The sequence below is a fragment of the Podarcis liolepis genome, assembly GCF_965112155.1.
Source record: "Podarcis liolepis genome assembly, chromosome: 16".
NCBI classification, from domain to species: domain Eukaryota; kingdom Metazoa; phylum Chordata; class Lepidosauria; order Squamata; family Lacertidae; genus Podarcis; species Podarcis liolepis.
Genome location: NC_139567.1, coordinates 15,513,421 through 15,533,915, shown reverse-complemented (window position 1 = coordinate 15,533,915; position 20,495 = coordinate 15,513,421). Strand labels below are relative to the sequence as shown.

The 20,495-nt window shown below is 51.9% G+C and overlaps 1 protein-coding gene across 4 annotated transcripts in view; it reads left to right on the top strand.

Annotated features, from left to right (window-relative positions):
* DSCAML1 (DS cell adhesion molecule like 1) overlaps nt 1-20,495 on the top strand; it is a 166,509-nt gene that overhangs the window by 144,967 nt on the left and 1,047 nt on the right. For all 4 annotated transcript variants that reach the window (XM_083480327.1, XM_083480326.1, XM_083480328.1 and 1 more), the window contains 15 exons: nt 1,654-1,800; nt 2,885-3,040; nt 7,831-7,970; nt 9,562-9,715; nt 9,816-9,933; nt 10,021-10,184; nt 10,569-10,667; nt 13,350-13,538; nt 15,120-15,407; nt 15,508-15,663; nt 16,262-16,292; nt 16,641-16,759; nt 17,676-17,828; nt 19,319-19,513; nt 20,132-20,443. In XM_083480327.1, the coding sequence (XP_083336453.1) occupies nt 1,654-1,800; nt 2,885-3,040; nt 7,831-7,970; nt 9,562-9,715; nt 9,816-9,933; nt 10,021-10,184; nt 10,569-10,667; nt 13,350-13,538; nt 15,120-15,407; nt 15,508-15,663; nt 16,262-16,292; nt 16,641-16,759; nt 17,676-17,828; nt 19,319-19,513; nt 20,132-20,443 (2,421 nt within the window). The remainder of the gene's footprint in view (nt 1-1,653; nt 1,801-2,884; nt 3,041-7,830; nt 7,971-9,561; nt 9,716-9,815; nt 9,934-10,020; nt 10,185-10,568; nt 10,668-13,349; nt 13,539-15,119; nt 15,408-15,507; nt 15,664-16,261; nt 16,293-16,640; nt 16,760-17,675; nt 17,829-19,318; nt 19,514-20,131; nt 20,444-20,495) is intronic.

Genomic DNA, 20,495 nt, shown 5'->3' with positions numbered 1-20,495 from the left:
CAGTCTGTTGCGCACTTTCATCCAAGCCGCGTGATACATCAAAGCGCTGACTCTCGGATTTCAGTTCAACTCCAGTCTCCCAGCTCCAGCATGTGCAAGCCTCCTCATTGTTCCATTTTTTGAAGAAGGTGGGACTTGGGGGAGCACTGCACCTGGTCTTCTCAACCCACTCTTGATTGGCAGGGGGCTTCCAGATGCTTGCAAATGTATGGCACCCCTTCTACCTTGTGGGGGTGAAAAATGAACCAGGAGGGCAAGCCAAGCCACACAGTTGGTCTCACTAGCTGCAAAAGCCATCTAGTCATGCGGCTCTTTGCTCTGCCAATGCTGATCTAAATCCACGGGCAGTGAGGTTAATAATAATAATAATAATAATAATAATTTATTATTTATACCCCGCCCATCTGGCTGGGCTTCCAACAAAATATTAAAATACCGTAATACATCAAACATTAAAAGCTTCCCTTTTGCTGGGGATGGCTGAGGGTGCAGGGAGGCACTTAATAGCAGGTAGTAGCTCTCCTGCCTGTTTCCATCACATTATAAACTATCCTGTGTCTTCACTGTGGTCAGATAACTCCTTTCTCATATCGTTGTCAGTTTTGAGCATAGAAGGGATGGTGTGCGCAGAGGCAGGTGTGTTCCAGCACTGTGGCTGGTTTTCTGTGGCCCCTGGTCCCCAGAAGGCAGCTCTGGCTGTCATGTGTGTGTACTTCTTTCTGATTGGCTGGCGGCTGGGCTTCCTGAGCCAAATGGCTCCTCCTTTCTCTTGGGCATGCTGATCAGTGGCGCAGCCTTTGGGAAAGGCGGCTCTTGCAGCTGGTCGACGTCATGGCAGCTGCTGCCTCTGCTGCTGCTCCTCCTCCTCTTCTTCTTCCCAGGATTCTTCCATGAAGCACCTCCTCCGGGGTTTCACCAGGGAGAGATCGGCACTGGCCTTGGAGTCATTTTAAAAGCAACATAAAAGTTTCTTCCTCCATTTGCTCAGCAGTTTTTCATACTTAATTAAGGCCCTCATTAGCCTGTCAGAGCACGATCATTTCCTGGCTAGATTAGCACTCCTCCTGGGGTATTCAAGGGTCCCTGTTTTAGCAATAGTGTCTTTCCATAATTATATTACCTTCATTTTGTTCAAACGGACTCTCTATTAGTTTATAGCACCCGGCCCCTAATTACACGGTGCTTACAGTTTTACACCTAAGTAATATGAAACAATAATCATTTTCAAAGCAGATCATTAGGATGATGTATCATCATTTAAATGCTCATAAAAATTAGAGTTCTGTCTTTGGGGGCAGTGGGATCTCATTACCTTCATCCCGCTTGCTTGCCTTCCTTGCTCCGTCTTTCGTTCTTTTCTTCCTTCTCAAGGTTTCTCTCAAAATTTGGGGTGGGGTGGGGTTTGTAAATATATATATGCCAGTGGATGAGCTGTGACATTGGCACAAGCACCCAGCGGACTTCTGGAACTCTTGGGGGGCTGTTGTTGCAAATGAATGAGTTGCTGAGGAGTGAGAAGGAGGAGCCCCGCAGGCGCAACCCTCTCCTCTGTATGGCGGGTGCCAAGGAGGAGGAGCTGCCTGAGCAGTGTTGGCAGCAGCAATGGGGACCTAGGGTTGCACTCCCTTTCCTGACCCACCTTTCTCTTCTCAGTGCCCAGCCAACCGCCTGAAAACGTGAGGGCCTTGTCCATCACCTCCGACGTGGCTGTGATCTCCTGGTCGGAGCCGCCAAGGAGCACCCTCAACGGTGTCCTAAAGGGATACCGTGTCATCTTCTGGTCTCTCTACATGGATGGAGGTGAGTTGGCAATGCCACCCTCTCAGAGCTTTTCAGAGGTCTCTGTCTGCAGAACAATAGTGATGGTGCACGACTCTCACCTCTAGTATGATTCTTACAGACAAAGGCCCTCATTCCTTCTAGGCTCTGCAGTCTTTGTGCCGGTAGAACTGGCTGCAAGGGGAGGTGGGGAGGGAATAGGGGACCTACCTGCCTTCTTCTTCCTCTGTACCTCCAGCACCTGAACCTCATGCGCACACCTCCAGGCACAGCAAGCGCAGGGTAGCTTGGAACTCACTGCACAAAAGGCTCAGAGGCTGTGCTTGAGTTGGAGCTTTTCAGGTGGCAACATGGCATGGCCTGGCATTGTGGGTTAAACCACAGAGCCTTGGGCTTGCCGATCAGAAGGTTGGCGGTTCGAATCCCTGTGATGGGGTGAGCTCCCGTTGCTCTGTCCCTGCTCCTTCCAACCTAGCCGTTCGAAAGCACGTCAAAGTGCAAGTGGATAAATAGGTACTGCTCCGGCAGGAAGGTAAACGGCATTTCCATGCGCTGCTCTGGTTTGCCAGAAGTGGCTTAGTCATGCTGGCCACATGACCCGGAAGCTGTACGCTGGCTCCCTCCGCCAGTAAAGCGAGATGAGCACCGCAACCTCAGAGTCGTCTGCGACTGGACCTAATGGTCAGGGGTCCCTTTACCTTTACCTTTAGGAGTGCTCTCATTTCCCTTGAAAGTGTGGCTGTCTGTTGGCTACCTGCCCCCTGCAAGGCCTGCCAGCCTTGAACTTAATCTACACACCTATAAACTTCCCAGTCAAAGTGATCAGAGGCACCTTTCACAGAAGATAAAAGAAAGAACAATCCAAAAGATGCTCACTGTTTTCATTATTATATATCCAATTGGAAGAAGGGGTGCGCTTCATTCTGTGCCTGCTGTGGCAAGGCTGTGCAGGAGTTCATGTTGGCATGCTCTGCCAGAGGATCACTGTTCTTCTCTGCGGTGCCCATCCGCCCGGCTGTGTGGTGCTGGACTTCAAGCTGGACACTCGTGTGCTCCCAGCCCCTGAAACGTCTGTATGCCTGACTTCTTTCTACTTCCCATACAGAGTGGGGGGAGATGCAGAATATCACCACCGTCCGGGAGCGAGCAGAGCTGCGCGGCATGGAGAAGTTCACCAACTACAGCGTGCAGGTCCTGGCTTACACCCAGGCTGGTGACGGTGTCCGCAGCAACGTGCTCCACATCCAGACCAAGGAAGACAGTGAGTGCTGGACTCTGAGCATGTGTGTGAGAGAGAGTGAGTGAGTGAGAGCGAGAGATTGAGAGATTGGAGAGATTCCTGGATGTGGCCATAGCTTCTCTTCATTGGCCTCCATAGAAAAGTTGTGGCAGCCTGCTGCCCTCTGCTGGCTGCTGCCTGTCCATGCAGCTTCTTGTTTATCAGAAGGGGCAATGGTGCCTTGCTCTGTATGTGTCTTGTGTCATACCCTCCAACATTCCTCCAGTGAAAATAGGGACATCCCATTCCATAATGATAATTTCACTATTTACACCCCACACATCTTACTGAGTTGCCCCAGCCTCTCTGGGCGGCTTGCAACATATATAAAAACAATGTCCCAATAAAAATAGGGACATTCTATTCAATACCCTCCAACATTTCTCTGCTGAAAATATGAATGTCCTAAGGAACAGCAGGACATTTCGGGATCAAATCAAAAACTGGGACGGCTTCTTTAAATCAGGAACATCCCTAGAAAATAGGGACTCTTAGAGGGCATGGTGTGTGTGAAATTGACTTGTTGCTCAGTTCTGCCTCCCTCCTGCCCCAACATGTCCTGTGCTGAAGAGATGCTGCTTCTTATTATTGCTACTACTACGATTATTATTAATTTTCTGCAGGCCAGGAAAGAATGGGAAATTTCAGGTAGCTTTCAGAGTCCACTTCTTTGAGAAAACCTCAAAACAGGTGGACAAAGCTTTTTGCCATCCTTGGCTAGTATGTGCTCTCCACCCCCCCACTTCCCTCCTCCCCAGCAACTTTATGCTAATAGTGTGTGTTAATTAGAAGTAAGAGGGTTGAGCCTGGAGTGTGAATGGAAGTGCCAGAAGCCTGGTGCAGGTTGAATCCAGGAAAGGAGGAAAGTGTGGTTGCCATTTCCCTCACCTTTGCTGCCAGGCATGGAGGAGGGATCTCCTTCTGGCGAGAGAGAGCAAGGGGCCTCACTGGGACTCTCCAAGCACTGCCAGGTCAGTTGCCTCTGCTGGCTGCAGGTGACACCCTGCGGGGAAGCAGAGGGCACACACCTTTGCTTTCTTCAGGACAGCTGAGACTCTGGCCTGCAGGGCAGCATGAAGAAGGCCTTGAGGGGAGGGTGGGATAACCAAGGGAAAAAAGTGGTCAGAATTCATCGTTGGCAAGATGGATGGGGATGGGGCACCATGGTTTTCATGATTTCGGATTTTGCAAGATCAACCCATTGTGTGTCGCAGAGGGATTGGCTGTATCTGAGAAGGGCTAAAGCAGAGTTTTTCTTCACCCTGGCATGGCTCAGGGTTTTTGCTCTTTTCCTGTTCAAGTGGGGATGATCCACCTTGTGGACAAGTCACAGGGACCTTCCTTGGGGCTTCAGCCAAAGGGCAGGAGCCTGGGAGCCCTTGCCTGGGAGCAGCAGCCTGAAATGAGCCGGGTTCCTGGTCTGAGCCACTATAGTGGAGAAGATGCTAAACGGAGGAGGGCTTTTTTCTGCTTCTGCCAGGTGCTTCCTTTTGTCCTGCTTGGCGTCTCTTGTCAAGTGGGCTTCAACGAGTGCCCTGCCCTGAAGTCTTGGCTTCCTTCTGCTGCTCTCTGGCCCCTTGCTCCACCCAAATGGCAGGCAAGACTGGAGTTGTAGGTTTTGTCTTGGGCCTGCGCCAGCCTCACTCCCTTCCACCGTCACCCCCTCCCCGCCGCCCGCATCTCCATATCATGGAGTGGTTGAGTGGCTTAAGTACCACCCCTTCCTCCCCAGCTGGATCATCCCAGTCAGCTCGGGTCTCAGTGCCCTCATTTAAAATTAAAATCTGTCTCATTCAGCCTCAGCCATGAGACTGAAGCGCCTGCTTCTGCCAGAACAAATTGTGTCACTGTTTTCTCTCTGCACCCCCTCTTCTGCCCTTGGTCCTCCTGGGCTTCTGCTTCTGCCTGAGCTTAGGTGCGTGAGCTGAGCTGGAAGTCGGACTTGGTGGCGGGGCTACATGAACCAGATGCTTTGCATCTTCACAGTCTCTTCCCCCATCCAAAGAGGGACCGTGAGGCAGCAGTGGGGAGAGAACAGCAGCAGAGGAGGGCAGGGGATGCACCATTGAGAGCAATTCCTAGTCCATGGGTAGGCAAACTAAGGCCCAGGGGCTGTATGCGGCCCAATCACCTTCTAAATCCGGCCCACGGACGTTCTGGGAATCAGCGTGTTTTTACATGAGTAGAATATGTCCTTTTATTTAAAATCCATCTCTGGGTTATTTGTGGGGCATAGGAATTCGTTCTCCCCCCAAAAAATATATATAGGATGGCCCCCCACAAGGTCTGAGGGACAGTGGACCAGCCCCCTGCTGAAGAAGTTTGTTGACCCCTGTCAACAAATAGGGATGCTAGGACTGTCTGGGTTCACAGGAACACATTACCCAAATTAGACAATACAGGCATGTCTGCTATATGTACCTCTGGGGTTGCCTGCAATGTCTCCCCCCCCCCCAAAAAAGAAAACAAAGTTCATGGGTAGTAGAGCTCTTGCATGTTGCAGGGACCATTGCAGGTATATCTGCAGGAGCAACCAGGTGTGGCCCTCCTTTACCTGCCAGGCATCCCTTTGTAGTCCTCCTGCCGGAGCTCAGACAGAGGGTTTTGTCCTTGCTGCAATCTTCTCTTGGTCCTTTCTTTAGTGGAGCTGCTGGGGAGTCAAAGCAGGCCCCGTCCCGGGCATGTGGTGCTTCCCAGGCCTTCCCCCGGTTGGCTGCTTTAAACACCTGGCATCCTCCTTAACAACCAAGAACCTCAGCAGGAAAAACTAGCAGGATCCACCATTTGAGGTCCAAGCAAATGGTCAGGGGTTTGTTGTAGACCAAAGGAGATAACCACCAACTTCAGCTAAGGACATCTCTAAAGAGGGGTGGGATGTTGGCACCAGGGCCAAATTCCTAGAACACATTAAGGGTGTGCCTTGCAAGAAGCCTGGGCATGTGGCATGTGGCATGGGGTGGGAGCCAGGAATAAAATCTTTATGGAACGGCCTGGGAATGAGTCCTGCAGCCCTTGTGGATGACTCTGGGGGTGCAGCCACTATTATCTTGTGCCCTTGAGGTGAGGATGAATTCCTGTCCTGTCATTTGTTTCGGCTGGATGCTGCCAAGGGTCCTTCTGCTAGAGAAGCAGCTAGGAAGGGCATTTGTTGACCATTCTGTCCTCCCACTTGGAAAGGCACTGCTGTTTTCCCATTCCCAGTCCCCCGTTTGCTTAGCCAGTCCCAACAGAGACTCAGGAATGTCCCGCCAGAGTTCCAGCCTTCCTGCATCCTTTGCCAGAGCAACCACATCTGTACCGTTTCCCCACAAATGGGTCTCTGCTGGGCTGCTGGGGCAAAGGCTGTTTGGACAAGCAGATGGTCTGTGGCTGATTGGCACGAAGAGATCCAAGAGGACGGCTGTTCACTCGCTTGACCATTCCCTGCCTCCTCTCCTTGCCCAGGTCAGCTGGTGCCCAGATGCATTTTTTGAAGTGGGGAGCTCTGGTGTGCTCGTACTCTGCACATCCGTGACGCATCATGTGGGAGCGGATTGTGCAGTCAGAATTCAGCATCCTGAGCATCTTGTGGCACTGCTGAAAAAAAGGCATCTGCTTGGTGGAGCTCCACATTCCGGCACTTGAATCTGTCCTTTTAAATGTGTTCGTAGGAGGGAGTGGTGGTTTTGAGTTCGTTTTGCTTTTGTTCTTGCTTTTATTATGCATTTTTGGGTTTTTTGTGTGCTGAGATCCGCCCTGAGATCTTTGGATGAAGGGTGGTATAATAATTAAATAATATAAATACTTCCCCTCCATGCCTCCCCATTTTTAATAATTATGCAGCATAAAATAGTTAGATATAAGCTGAAAATTCTGAATATCCAGTACATAAATCACTTCCCCAACCTGCTTATTGACCTATTGTTCATTTATTACATCTTTAAAGCTGCACCATTTCCCCCATCTGCCCTGCTCCATGCATTTTTCCTGGGGCTGTGGGCTTAGGAGCCCTTCCTTCACCCTGCCTGGCCATGCCAGGCTTCCTCAGCTGCCTCTGCCACCATCAGCGAGGAGCAGCACAAGAAGCCCTTGTTGGAGCCCCTCGTTGCTTAAATATTTACACCGCCTGCCTGGCCTACTTTGGAGTCCATTAAGCTGCTCCCAGGTGCCCCTCAGCCTGCCTAGTCCTGTGGCAGGGAACAGCCTTGTGGCTTTGAAGTCCCAGACCTGCCATCCTCATGGAGGCACCAGGTGCAAGGAAGAGCCTTCCGGCTGCCTGCAAGGGTGGTGTGGGGGGTGTGGGGAGCAAGGATCCAAGGCACAGGGATTAAAAGCTCACAATGCTAGGGTGTGTGTCTGTGTGTGTTAGTCCTTGGCTTCCAGTGCAGAACTACCTGTGGAGTGTGAAAACCCAAACAGGCGCACCTCCTAGAGCAGCCTTGTTCATTGGGGTGCCCCCTAGATGTTACAGCTCTGATCAGCCTCAGCTATCAAGACTGCACGATGATGGGACTGATGGGAGTTGTAGCACCAGGTTGGCAATGGCTGTCCTAGAGGAACCGGTAAGCTCTCCTGCCCTCTACCTGCCCAGGTACTGCAGGTGTGCTACCCCCCACAGGGCCACCTTTCCAGGATTTTTCCGAAGATGCAGACTTCTCTGGGAGTGACCTGTTCAGAACCTCCCTTTTCCACCTGTCGGCTCTTGCGCCGCTTGGTTGGGAAGGAAGGACCTGCTGTGCTCCATCTCTGCTCCTCAAGAGTCACTCTCCCCTCTCTCGTTCTTTCTCACCCAGTTCCCGGTCCTCCTGCTGGGATCAAAGCGGTCCCTTCTTCCTCCAGCAGTGTGGTGGTCTCTTGGCTTCCCCCCACCAAACCCAATGGAATCATCCGGAAATACACCATCTTCTGCTCCAGCCCAGGCTCTGGGCAGCCGGTGAGTTGGGCACAATGAGCTTTTGGGAGGGAGGTGTGACTAGGACCATGCGATGCCATGTTCCTCTGAGTGAGAGATGGAAAGATAGCACACCTACTGAAGAGGATGTTCTCAGTCAGTCCTGGGATGAGGAAGAGGCACAATGTTGTGATGTACGACATCCCTCCTCCCTAGGCTTGCTTGGCGGGAGGGGAAAACCACTGCTGACCCTTGCAGGTTGCACCCTCCCCAGCTCTGACAAACAGTGGCAGCATCTTCAGGGCCACCTCCCATCAGGCCGAGGGCTGCAATGGGCTGGGGTTGCCTTGGGTAACCAGGCCCATACATGCCACAGTTATGTGGTGGTGCAATCCTGGCAGCGAGCAAAGCCCTGGGCTCCTTTGCTAGAACCTTGCACAGATTTAGAGGCAGCAGCTGCAACAGGAACTGCTTGGGGGGGGCATGAGGGCACTGGCTAACCTGTTTCGGATGGGAATGAGAGGGAGAGGCCAGTTGCCCGTCCTGGCCTCTGACCTGGCACCATTTCTGCCTTGCGGGGTGTCACTGCACTGCTGCCCCCATGCAGTGGGGAAGAATGGCAGGGGGCAGCAAGGAGAAATGCTGCGCCCACACACCAGGGGGATAAATCTTAATTCCCCCCCCCCCGGCTTGCAGGGGGCAGGGGCATCCATGTGTGGCGCTCGCAGCCTCCTTTGCTGTCCCCACCCATTGTGCTCCGGAGTCCCCCAAGGGAAGTCCTGCAAGGGAGGCAGGCTGGGCAGAAGGGTCTGCTTATCAAAACCTCCAACTCAGGTTCATTTCAATATCTGAACTGCTGGTTTCCAGGGCAACATAATCTTTTCATCAAAGCAACTGGTAAAACCGCTGGGACCCAATATTGTTTCCTTGGCATCTTGTCAAGACTGTCATTTGGCTTAAAAATTATGTATGCAATGTAATATTTATGTTTGCATATTTAAATATTGGTTAGGTTTTAAATATACTCACAATGTACATGCGTGTGTGTGAAGTGCAAGTCTCCTGATGAGCGCATGAATAAAATGCATGCACGCCAGTCAGGGATGATGTCTGGAGTAACTGCAGAGAGTCAGCTCTGTCTTCTGAAGCCCAGAAAACAAGCTGCTCCTCGCAGCCTTGCAGTGTCTGGTTGGAAGGCCAGCAGCAGCCTTAGACTAAGCCCGCCTGACTGGCCTCTCCCTTCACCTGCTTTGCTGAAGGTGCTGGCATTGAAGCTGGGTCTGCCTGCTTCTTACCTGCAGTGGGCTTCATAAAGCAGGGTGGGGTTTTTGCTCATAATCTCCCTTCTTACTGATGCATGGCCTGGCTGCAGATGAAGCACACAAACACACATACGTAGAACCTTTATCCAAAACACTCAGTAAAGCAGGTTAGATATGAACTGGGTTGCATTAATTGATGTGCACTTGGGCTCGAAATGCCACATGTAAAAGCTCAGAAGAGCGTTTTTCAAATTATATCCACCTGCGATTCCTCGCACATGAAGAACCGTTTCCCTTAAAATGCAATGCAAGGTTGCTGCCTGGCTGGGCAGGACACCAATGAGAGGTTGCTCTTTGGTCTTCTTTCCCAGGCTCCCAGCGAGTACGAAACCAGCCCCGAGCAGTTGTTCTATCGCATCGCGCACCTGAACCGTGGGCAGCAGTACATGCTTTGGGTGGCAGCCGTAACCTCGGCGGGACGTGGCAACATGAGCGAAAAGGTCACCATTGAGCCTGCTGGAAAAGGTTTGGCCCAGGAGGTGGGGGACACCCCGGGGTGGGGCTGGGGGAAGTCCGTTTCAAGGGGAACGGCACCTTCCTCACCTCCCGCTCCTCCCGCTTGCAGCCCCAGCCAAGATAATTTCGTTTGGTGGCACTGTCACCACCCCGTGGATGAAGGATGTGCGCCTGCCCTGCCATTCAGTCGGGGAGCCTGCCCCAGCAGTGAAATGGACCAAGGACAGGTAAGGGGAAGAGGGAGTCCCTGGCCCCTGGCAGCTGATCCCTCTCTGTGCTGGAACTGTTTCCCACACGACTCTCCTCCTTTGCAGTGACGACTCTGCTATTCCGGTGGCCGTGGATGGGCACCGCCAGATCCAGACCAACGGCACGCTGATTCTGCGCTCTGTGAAAGCAGAGGACTCTGGATACTACACCTGCACAGCTACCAACACATGGGGGTTTGACACCATCATTGTCAACTTGCTGGTGCAAGGTGAGCCAGAGGGAGGAAGGGTGATGTCGCTAGATCAGCAAGGGGCTACTGGCCCATCCAGCAGAGATCATGCAAAGAATGGGCCCTCCTCCTTCTCAGAGACCCTGGGCTGCCTCTACACGTCTGTGTGCATGTGTTTGGGCCAGAGTGGCAAGCCTGTTTTCAGCCCTGTCACCATCTCCTGCAGGGGAAGTCTCTCCTTGAAACAACCCCATTAGGGCTTTCCACAGAGGTGCCATCTGCCCACACCACCATTTCCCACGCTGTCCTGCCAGTTTTTTGTGGGTCCACCTTCACAGCCCTCCTCGCAAGCTCCACAGAGCACGTGCTGAACAGAGTACTAGAACTGGATTTGGCCAACATGCTGCTTGTCTTTTTTTCCAGTCCCCCCTGACCAGCCCCGGCTGACGGTATCAAAGACCTCGGCCTCCTCCATCACCTTGGCCTGGATCCCTGGTGATAATGGTGGCAGCTCCATCCGAGGTAAGCACAGGGGCTGTGTAGGGTGCCTCTGTCGGTCTGTGAGGCAGTTCTTTCCCCCCAAGCATCAGGAGGGTTTGAGTGGTGAAGGAAATAACTTGGGCTCCTCAGCTGCAGGAGAAGCTGTTCTGTCAGGCTTGCCAGACCCTCTCAAAAAGCTTTTAGGGGTGTGGGAGAGAATATTTTTATACCTAAACTCCTAACTGAGAGTCCCATAGAGCATTCACTTGGAGAAGAGTTGTGTGAGCAGGAGAGAGATGGGTAAATAGAAGTTTTGAATTATATTTGATTTTTGGAGGGCAAGAGGGGCTTAGCAAGGGGCCCAAGGACCTCAGAAGAGCTCCGTTCCCACCACTGTCCTTGTTTGTGCAGATGTGCTGGAGCAGAAGGGCTTCCGTGTTGAGTCTGGTTTGTTTTATTTTATTGATACAAGTATTTACCGTATTTTTCGCTCTATAACACGCACCCGACCATAACACGCACGTAGTTTTTAGAGGAGGAAAATCCGTAGGCATGCCACCCGTAGGCATTTCCTCCATAACACGCACAGACATTTCCCCTTACTTTCTAGGAGGAAAAAAGTGAGTGTTATGGTGCAAAAAATACGGTATATACTGCCCTCTCATAAATACCAGGGTGGTTTACAGCCGCGTAAAGCAGAAAACCATTAAAAGCAGCGCAGAACACTCAGTGACTACTCAGGAAAATGTTAAAACAACTGCATAGCTTGTCAGGCTAAAAAAGAGGCGGCAGAAAGGAAAAAGTGAGGCTGCCTCTGCTGGAATAGTGTTCCACTGCAGGAGACCAGCGACACTAAATACCAAGCTTCTGACTGAGGTCAGATGGGCCTCCATAATACAGGGGGTGACTAACATTTTCCTCTGGTTGATCTGAGTGATCAGGCTCAGATATAAGGTCACAGGCTGTCCTGAAGGCATCCTGGACCCAAGTTGTTCAGGGCTTTTCTGTATCAGGACAAGACCCTGGAAGCTGGCCAGGAGCATATGGTGGGCAGCCAGACCCGATATCTTAGCAGGAGATGTCACATGCTGTCGGCCATCTGACCCCATTAGCAGTCTAGTTGGTGCATTCTGCACTGCAAGGCAGCCCCACCAAGAGTGCATTGAAGTAGTCCAGTCTCAAGGTTCCGAATGCGTGGACTACAGCAGCCATGTTTCCCCCGATCTAGATATAGCCGTAGCCAAGACCGATCCAGGGCAACTAAGCCTGATTCAGTCCTGACACCAGGCCTGAAGCCAGACCAAAGTGGGTACAAAATAATTAATGCCACCCAGGAACTTGAAGTTGCTCTGCAACCACCCTCTCTGCCGCCTTCCCCCAAACTGGGTATTGGTGACTGACCGTTGTCTGTGTTTATGATGATTACTAATTTGCTTCCAATCCTCCTTCCACCCGCCTCCAACCCATTTTAGGCTCCCAGGCTGAGAGAGCCTGGCCCAACGAGCCTTTTGGCTAGGTGGGGATTTGAAGCTGGGCCTCCCTGCTCTGTGCCCAATGCCCTGCTTAGGAGATCAACCTTCCTCTTAACCATTTCCAGCAGACTCCTTCATGGAGGAGGATACTTCATGCCTTCATGCAAAACAGCAGCCTCTGTTCTTTTCTAAGCTGGTGCCAGTCTGTGTCCCCTGCCCCCTCCCTCAGCTCTGGAGTGCTCCCAGGGCAACAGCTGCAACCCCAGAAAGGGGGTGGGGAGGGTAGAGGATGGAGCCTTCCTGCTGCAATTAATTAAAAGCATGGAAGTAATTACAAGCCCGCCTCCCTAGCCAGCAGTTCTCACTCCAGTGGCTTGATACATTTCCTTTAATTGGATTGGAACTACTGAAAACAGCCAGGTTGTGCAACGGAAACCAGCAATGCACTAGGAAAGAGGCTGGTTGTGGTCGCAGGCAGGCTGTGTGGGGCAGGCGAAGGGAGGAGCCTTTCAGGGCCAAGCAGGAGATGACCAAGTGATGCCACCTGCTGGAGTGGCGAGAGGCTTGCTCATTGCTTTTTTGCCCACTTTTGCTTCTGGCCTTGCCCACCAACAGCATGTGTCCCTCAGAAGGGAGTGTGGCCCTCGGGCAGGAAGCGGTTCCCTGCATGAGAAAACTAGCAGCAGATCCAGCTCTGCTGTGTCTCTTGGCATATTTTTTACTGATCCTGGACCTTCTACCCATCTGCTGCCTCCTCCCGTGTCACATGATATAAAGTGGGGGCGGGGGCTTTTTCAGGTGGCCCCCTTCTCTCTCCTGCTGCTCTTAGTTGGGACTCTTGGGTTGGGGTTGTCCTGAGACAGCCCTGACACATTCTGGCTTGCTTGGGTGGCTGAGCCCGGCCTTTTCACAAGGCAGCAATGGCAGAGTATTTGAGGGGCCTTTACCCTGAAATGAAGAAATACCTGCAAGCACCAACCTTTTCCCTTCCTGGACAAGTTGGTGGGATCATCAGGGGTAGCCTGAAACTCAGTGCCTTGGAGGTGTGGAGCAGAGGGAATGGCAGTTTAGGGCCTGCTCTGGGTTTCATGATGGAAGAAAAAGCACAATATAAACGTTAAGATAATAAATAATAAACCTAGTGTTCTGGGGGTTTCCATTTAGTAGGGTTTTCTGGCTAGTGCTACCTCCAACTCTTCCTTTGAACACGGCCCCCGCCATGCCCATTAACCCTTCTCTGCCGTCCCTGCAGGGTTTGTGCTGCAGTACTCTGTTGACAACAGCGAGGAGTGGAAAGACGTCTTCATCACTTCCACGGAGCGTTCCTTCAAGCTGGAGAGCCTGAAATGCGGGACTTGGTACAAGGTGAAGCTGGCGGCCAAGAACAGCGTTGGTGCTGGGCGCATCAGTGAGATCATCGAGGCCAAGACCCATGGCAGAGGTGATGAGGGAGGTGACAGGGAGGTTGGGGGGTGGGCATCTAGCGCACCAGAAGCCAGGCTAGGCAGGGAGGTCAGCCCTGAAGTCGAGATGAAGCAAAGCTTCCATGAAAGCCCTGGAAGTGCCCAATAAGACACTTGGATGTGAAGATTTTAAGAAATTGGGTTTATTTATTTTTAAGGAAGGTTGGAGGGTTTGAGCCTAGGTGGGGATTGTTGGTTTGGGCCAGCGGGTGGATGGGAGGAGAGAAAGAAATGTTTGCTCCTGGATGTGGCTCCCTCCTTCATTCCTTAATGTGGCTGCAGTCAAGGCTGGGGTGTTTGTACTGAAAAAGAGAAACAGCTAAGAGAATGTGCCTGATGAGCCCTTCCCATCTGGCTAGCGTTGGTGGAAGCCCACTCCCCTAAATGAGCAAGTGCCCACAACCCTCCTCCAAGACTTGGTGCTGCCCCACCCACACCTGCATCAGCAACGTGTTGAATTATTTTAGACATCTTCAGAGGCAGATAACAGTATTCAAAAAACAGGAAAAAACCCTCAATGCAATGCCCTACCTGTAGTAACCTAACAGTGCACATCGACAAATTCCAGCAGCACAAAAATGACACACAGCTGAGCCAGCAATTAACCAAAGGTGTGTTTTTAAAAGTGGTATAGTGACAGGGGCCAACAGACATTGCTCAGCACAGAATAAGTGCTGCTGCTGCTGCTGCTACTGCAGCAGCAGCAGCAGCAGCAACAACAACGTGAAAACGACACCAGCCGCCTCTCCCAAGGGTAACAGATTTGGGACCGGGCCTCAGATGATGATCTAAGTGTGCAGGGAGGAACATGTGGGGGAAAGGTGGTTCCTAAAGTACCCATAGGGACGCGGGTGGCGCTGTGGGTAAAACCTCAGCGCCTAGGACTTGCCGATCGCATGGTCGGCGGTTCGAATCCCCGCGGCGGGGTGCGCTCCCATCTTTCTGTCCCAGCGCCTGCCAACCTAGCAGTTCGAAAGCACCTCCGGGTGCAAGTAGATAAATAGGGACCGCTTACCAGCGGGAAGGTAAACGCCGTTCCGTGTGCTGCGCTGGTTTGCCAGATGCAGCTTGTCACGCTGGCCACGTGACCCGGAAGTGTCTGCGGACAGCGCTGGCTCCCGGCCTCTAGAGTGAGATGAGCGCACAACCCTAGAGTCTGGCAAGACTGGCCCGTACGGGCAGGGGTACCTTTACCTTTACCTTAAAGTACCCATATCCCAATCTGTTAAGGGCTATAAAGGTTGTGGCCAGCGCTTTGATCAATGTGAGTGAATGAAAAGAGATGACTGAAAACTGTGATTGCAAAGCTGCCAGAGGTTCAAGAGCAAGAAAAGTAAAGGGGAGTCCCATTATGGGTTGTGTGTTTCACTTCTAATTGGTTCCAAGTCAGCTGCATAGTTTTCAGGGCCATTTTAAGAATACCGTAAAACGAATGCTGGGTGTGAAGTGTGAATGAAAATGTGACCTGTGTTAAGTTTCGTTGCAACTGATGCTTGCTCGGCTTGGCTCTTGGATTCTGTCTCCTTTGACTCTGAAAACCCTCATCATTTCCCTTCCAGAGCCCTCCTTTAACAAGGACCAGCACCTGTTCACCCACATTAACTCCACACATGCCAGGCTGAACCTGCAAGGCTGGAACAGTGGCGGCTGCCCCATCCTGGCCGTCGTCCTAGAATACCGGCCCAAGGGCACCTGGGTCTGGCAGAGCCTGCGGGCCAATTACTCCAACGAGGTCTTTCTGACGGAGCTGCGCGAAGCCACGTGGTACGAGCTGCGCATGAAGGCATGCAACAGCGCCGGCTGCGGCAATGAGACCATGCAGTTTGCCACCTTGGACTACGATGGCAGTGAGTGGGGGCAGGGCGGGGGGAATTGGGAGGGGCTGGGGGCAGGGCGGGGGAGGCTTCCCTCTGAGCCAGGGCTTGAATGCCTGTCCTGCCCTAACAGGTACCATCCCACCCATCAAGTCTGCCCAGGGGGAGGGTGACGACGTGAAGAAGCTTTTCACCATTGCGTGCCCCGTCATCTTGGCCACGCTCGGCGTGGCGTTGCTCTTTGTCGTCCGCAAGAAGCGGAAGGAGAAGCGCCTGAAACGCTTGCGAGGTGAGGCCTGGCCTCTCGTGGGGTCCCCACAGAGACACTCCAGAGAGAGGGACTGAGTAGCAGCAGCAGAGAGACCCTGGGAGGGAGATGGGTGCACACACGGTATCCAGAAGTGTCTGCGGCTTGTCTGCTTAGTTGCTGCAGGTGGCGGCACATGGAATGGAGCCCAAGCCCCTGGGGAGGTTCTGTGGACTGTTAGCAGCCCTGGGCAGGAAGCTACAGGGGTTTGCGCTGGGCTTTCCATCAGACAACTCCATGCAAGGCTAAGCCAAACGAGGCTGAGCAGGGCTGGAACTTGGCTGCCCAGCTGGGGGAAGTGTGATACCACTTGCCCCCACAGGACTGGAAAGCACTAAGGGATCTCAGCTCTCCTCCCACAAATGAATGTAAAGTGTTTTTAGGATATTTTAGGCAGAATATGGCCACTATTGCCTTTGGAATCCTTGGGGGGGGGCTTAGTTTTGCCAAGTTGCAAAGGATTCAAGCCCTAGAGGAGCAGCTGGGGTTTGGGGTGGAGTGGGTTTGGGGTGGGAGAAGAGACATGACTCTGCCTTTTTACCAGTGTCTCGACTCATAAACTCTTTCCCCCTTCTTGCAGATGCCAAAAGTTTGGCTGAAATGCTTATCAGGTAGGTATTGCCAGGAATCTGTTTAGCACAACACTCTTGTAAGACACATATATTGATAGCATCTGGACTTGATACTCTCTCAAACTTTTCTGCATGGGGCGAGGGTGCAGTCCCACTTCACTTAGGTCCTCTTGCCTGCATGGGCCCAAGTTTTCCCCACCGTTGAATCAGGCCTTCTTCCTGGTCTGAAGAACACCATATGAGCAGCATATCAGGGACTGTTGCAGCCTCTTGCCTCAGTCAGGAAGCTGGCCACCTCCTGTTCACATGAGATGTTTCAAGGCAAGGCTGCAGGAAAGGTTCACCCAGCCCCACCTCATGGTTGCTCTTTGCCTTTCTTCTTTGCAGTAAGAATAACCGGAGTTTTGACACGCCAGTGAAGGGGCCCCCGCAGGGCCCTCGGCTGCACATTGACATTCCCCGTGTTCAACTCCTCATTGAGGACAAGGAAGGAATCAAGCAGATAGGTGAGCTCCCAGACCTCAGCAGCCATTTGTGGCAGGTTTTCCCTGGTGAGGTCTTGAAAGGTTACATGCTGGACTGTGAGCCCCTTTTTTGCATCTTGCTCTGGTCAGTGTCTGTCCCTGGTCCAGAGTGTGGCTTCCTCTGGCCAAGCCCCTGTCTGAGGCTGATTGCCTTTGACCCGTGTGCAGGCTCCGCCCCAACAAAGCAAGGGCTGTTTGAAACTAGCACTGTAGTTTCTTCTCCAGCCAAACCTATAGGATGGGACTAGATTCAGGTAGGTAGCCATGTTGGTCTGATGCAGTAGAAATTTATTAAAAAAATTTAAAAACTTGTCCAGTAGCACCTCAGAGACCAACTAAGTTTGTTCTTGGTATGAGCTTTTGTGTGCATAAAGCTCATACCAAGAACAAACTTGTTGTTGTTTAGTCGTTTAGTTGTGTCCGACTCTTCGTGACCCCATGGACCAGAGCACGCCAGGCCCTCCTGTCTTCCACTGCCTCCCGCAGTTTGGTCAAACTCATGTTTGCAGCTTCGAGAACACTGTCCAACCATCTCGTCCTCTGTCGTCCCCTTCTCCTTGTGCCCTCAATCTTTCCCAACATCAGGGTCTTTTCCAGCGAGTCTTCTCTTCTCATGAGGTGGCCAAAGTATTGGAGCCTCAGCTTCACGATCTGTCCTTCCAGTGAGCACTCAGGGCTGATTTCCTTAAAGTTTTTTTATATATTTCTATAGGATGGGAGTGGGCAAAGCCTCACACTGCACCCTGGGCAATGGGAAGAGACAAGGCTCAGCAATTTGCAGTGGATCTTTGCATGTGGCTGAGGCATACACAGGATAAGGCCAACTAAGTCTCAAAAAGTGGGCTTTCTAACACTGATTTTAAGATGCAAGCTCAGTTTCCGAACTCCTTTTCCATAGGAGATGACAAGGCAACCATCCCAGTGACGGACACAGAATTCAACCAGGCTGTGAACCCACAGAGCTTCTGCACTGGCGTTTCCCTGCACCATCCAGCACTCATCCAGAACACGGGGCCTCTGATAGACATGTCTGATATTCGCCCTGGCACCAGTAAGTACTGGAGGACAGCTTCAAAGGCCAACTACTTCTGCCGCTGCTGGCCCAAACATGAGAAAGGCTCACGATGACCTATCAAGTAGCAAATGTGTGCCACAGTTCAGATCAAGTGTTTCCAAGATCAGGCACCACTAAGGCCTTGTTGGGACTTGTGGCAATGTCAGCAGCAGGGAAGCAAGTGCCTCTGACCTATGTTAAGTCTGTATATTGCACCTTGGGTTTCTAACATGGTTCCTCTAGGGTGGAATCACTGGAGTGGCACTTCACTAATGCTGCTGCAGGAAGGCAGCCAGGTAGGTGGAAGTTTCAGGTAGCAAACAGGCTAAGGAACGTTGCCAATCCCTAACACAACTTCTGCACAAATGGCTTTTTACAAGACGGGAGCAGGCATGTCAGATGTCAATGACAAACTAGTCCAAAAAACATATTAACCAGAACTCTAGGCTGAAGGGGCTATCCAGAAGGTAGGCATGCATGCATTAGCCACACTCCTCGTGATCCACCCTGGGACTTTGCATTTGATTTCTTACCACAGTCAACTTGGTGCAAAAAAAGCTTTTAAGCTGTCTGCCTTACCAGGCTCTGGAAGGCTTTTGTGAGATCTCAGATGGCTCCAGTTCTTTGCCTTGCATAGGGCGCAAGGCAGGGACGGTTGCACAGCGGCAGCTCCAGGTTTGCTCTATCCATGATTGTGGCTTTGCACACAACCTCCTGGAACGTAAACCACCCCCCAAGTTGTAAGTCTGCTGTACATGAAACCTTAAGAGTACAGGAAAAATGGGATGGCTGTGGTATTGCTGTAGTTAAGTCTTTTGAAAATGATGCCAAGATCAGGATTGGGGGATCTGTGGGGAGCCTCCAGCTCTTGCTAGGCTACAACTCCCACCATCCCTAACCATTGGCCATGCTGGCTGCCAGGGCTGATGGGAGTATGTGGCATCTGGAGGGCTGCAGGCTTCCCACCCCAGTGTAGGAAATACCTTTAAAATATATTGTTTAGTCGTTTAGTCGTGTCTGACTCTTTGTGACCCCATGGACCAGAGCACGCCAGGCACTCCTGTCTTCCACTGCCTCCCGCAGTTTGGTCAAACTCATGCTGGTAGCTTCGAGAACACTGTCCAACCATCTCATCCTCTGTCATCCCCTTCTCCTTGTGCCCTCGATCTTTCCCAACATCAGGGTCTTTTCCAGGGAGTCTTCTCTTCTCATGAGGTGGCCAAAGTAGTGGAGCCTCAGCTTCACGATCTGTCCTTCCAGTGAGCACTCAGGGCTGATTTCCTTAAAGATAGTGCAGCACAAATTATTGGGCCTGATGAAAAGCTAGTTAAATTGAACATCACCTACCGCAGACTTGCATAAATACGATCTCACTGCAGTGGCAGACTATGGAAGCAAAGCAGCGCGGTGGCAGAATCAAGTTAGACATTGGGAGTACCTGTCTGTGTTTGCAGAGCCTAAGTGGTGCTCATTCTCTCCTCTTCCAGATCCGGTTTCCAGGAAAAGTGTGAAGTCCGCACATAGTACCAGGAACAGATACTCCAGTCAATGGACCCTCACCAAGTGTCAGGCCTCCACCCCAGCACGGACCCTCACCTCTGACTGGAGGACAGTTGGCTCCCAGCATGGTATCACGGTGACAGAAAGCGACAGTTACAGTGCCAGCTTATCCCAGGATACAGGTGAGTCAAGACAAGCACATGGACTACACGGCATGCTTCTTCTGGGGAATAAATACAGGCCCTCCTCTCTTGCTCTGGAGCCAAGCCCCACTATCTCAGCACCTTCACAGGGAGTGGGGCTGAGTGATAAGTGGTTTTCAACATTGTGATATATCATCATATCTGAAATAAGGATGGAGCTAGGTAGAGGCATTGGCTGGCTTCACGGTTTTTCCCTCATTGTGATTTTTGCACAGACAAAATCATGTTTTGCAGTATATTGTCAGGTGAATATATTGGTTTTGGATATAATAATAATAATAAATTTTATTTATATCCCGCCCTCCCCAGCCGAAGCCGGGCTCAGGGCGGCTAACAACAATAAAACAGTATAAAAGTATAACATAAACAACACTCTAAAATCATTCATTGTAAAATTAATATACCACCCAGCCCTGAAGAAACACAGGCTTTTTTGCCCCAACTTCTGAGGGATGCATTCCTCAGTTTCCAAATAATCTTACCACACCCAGGAAGAGGTGACTAGAGTGCCACGGAACTTCTCCCATGGGTGCACCGAAAGGGCCTCCCCATTTTCACACTGGTTCTTTAACTCCCAGTTTCTCCTTGCTTCCTTAGACAAAGGGCGGAACAGCATGGTGTCCACAGAGAGCGCCTCGTCCACTTACGAGGAGCTGGCACGCGCCTACGAACATGCCAAGCTGGAGGAGCAGCTGCAGCACGCCAAGTTTGAGATCACCGAGTGCTTCATCTCCGACAGCTCCTCTGACCAGATGACCACGGGCACCAACGAGAACGCCGACAGCATGACCTCCATGAGCACCCCATCGGAGCCCGGCATCTGCCGCTTCACGGCCTCCCCGCCCAAGCCGCAGGACAGCGACCGCGGCAAGGGGGTAGCTGTGCCCATCCCTCACCGAGCAAATAAAAGTAAGTACTAGGCAATAGCAGTCTTGGGTGCTGCCCGTCCTGAAATGGAGAG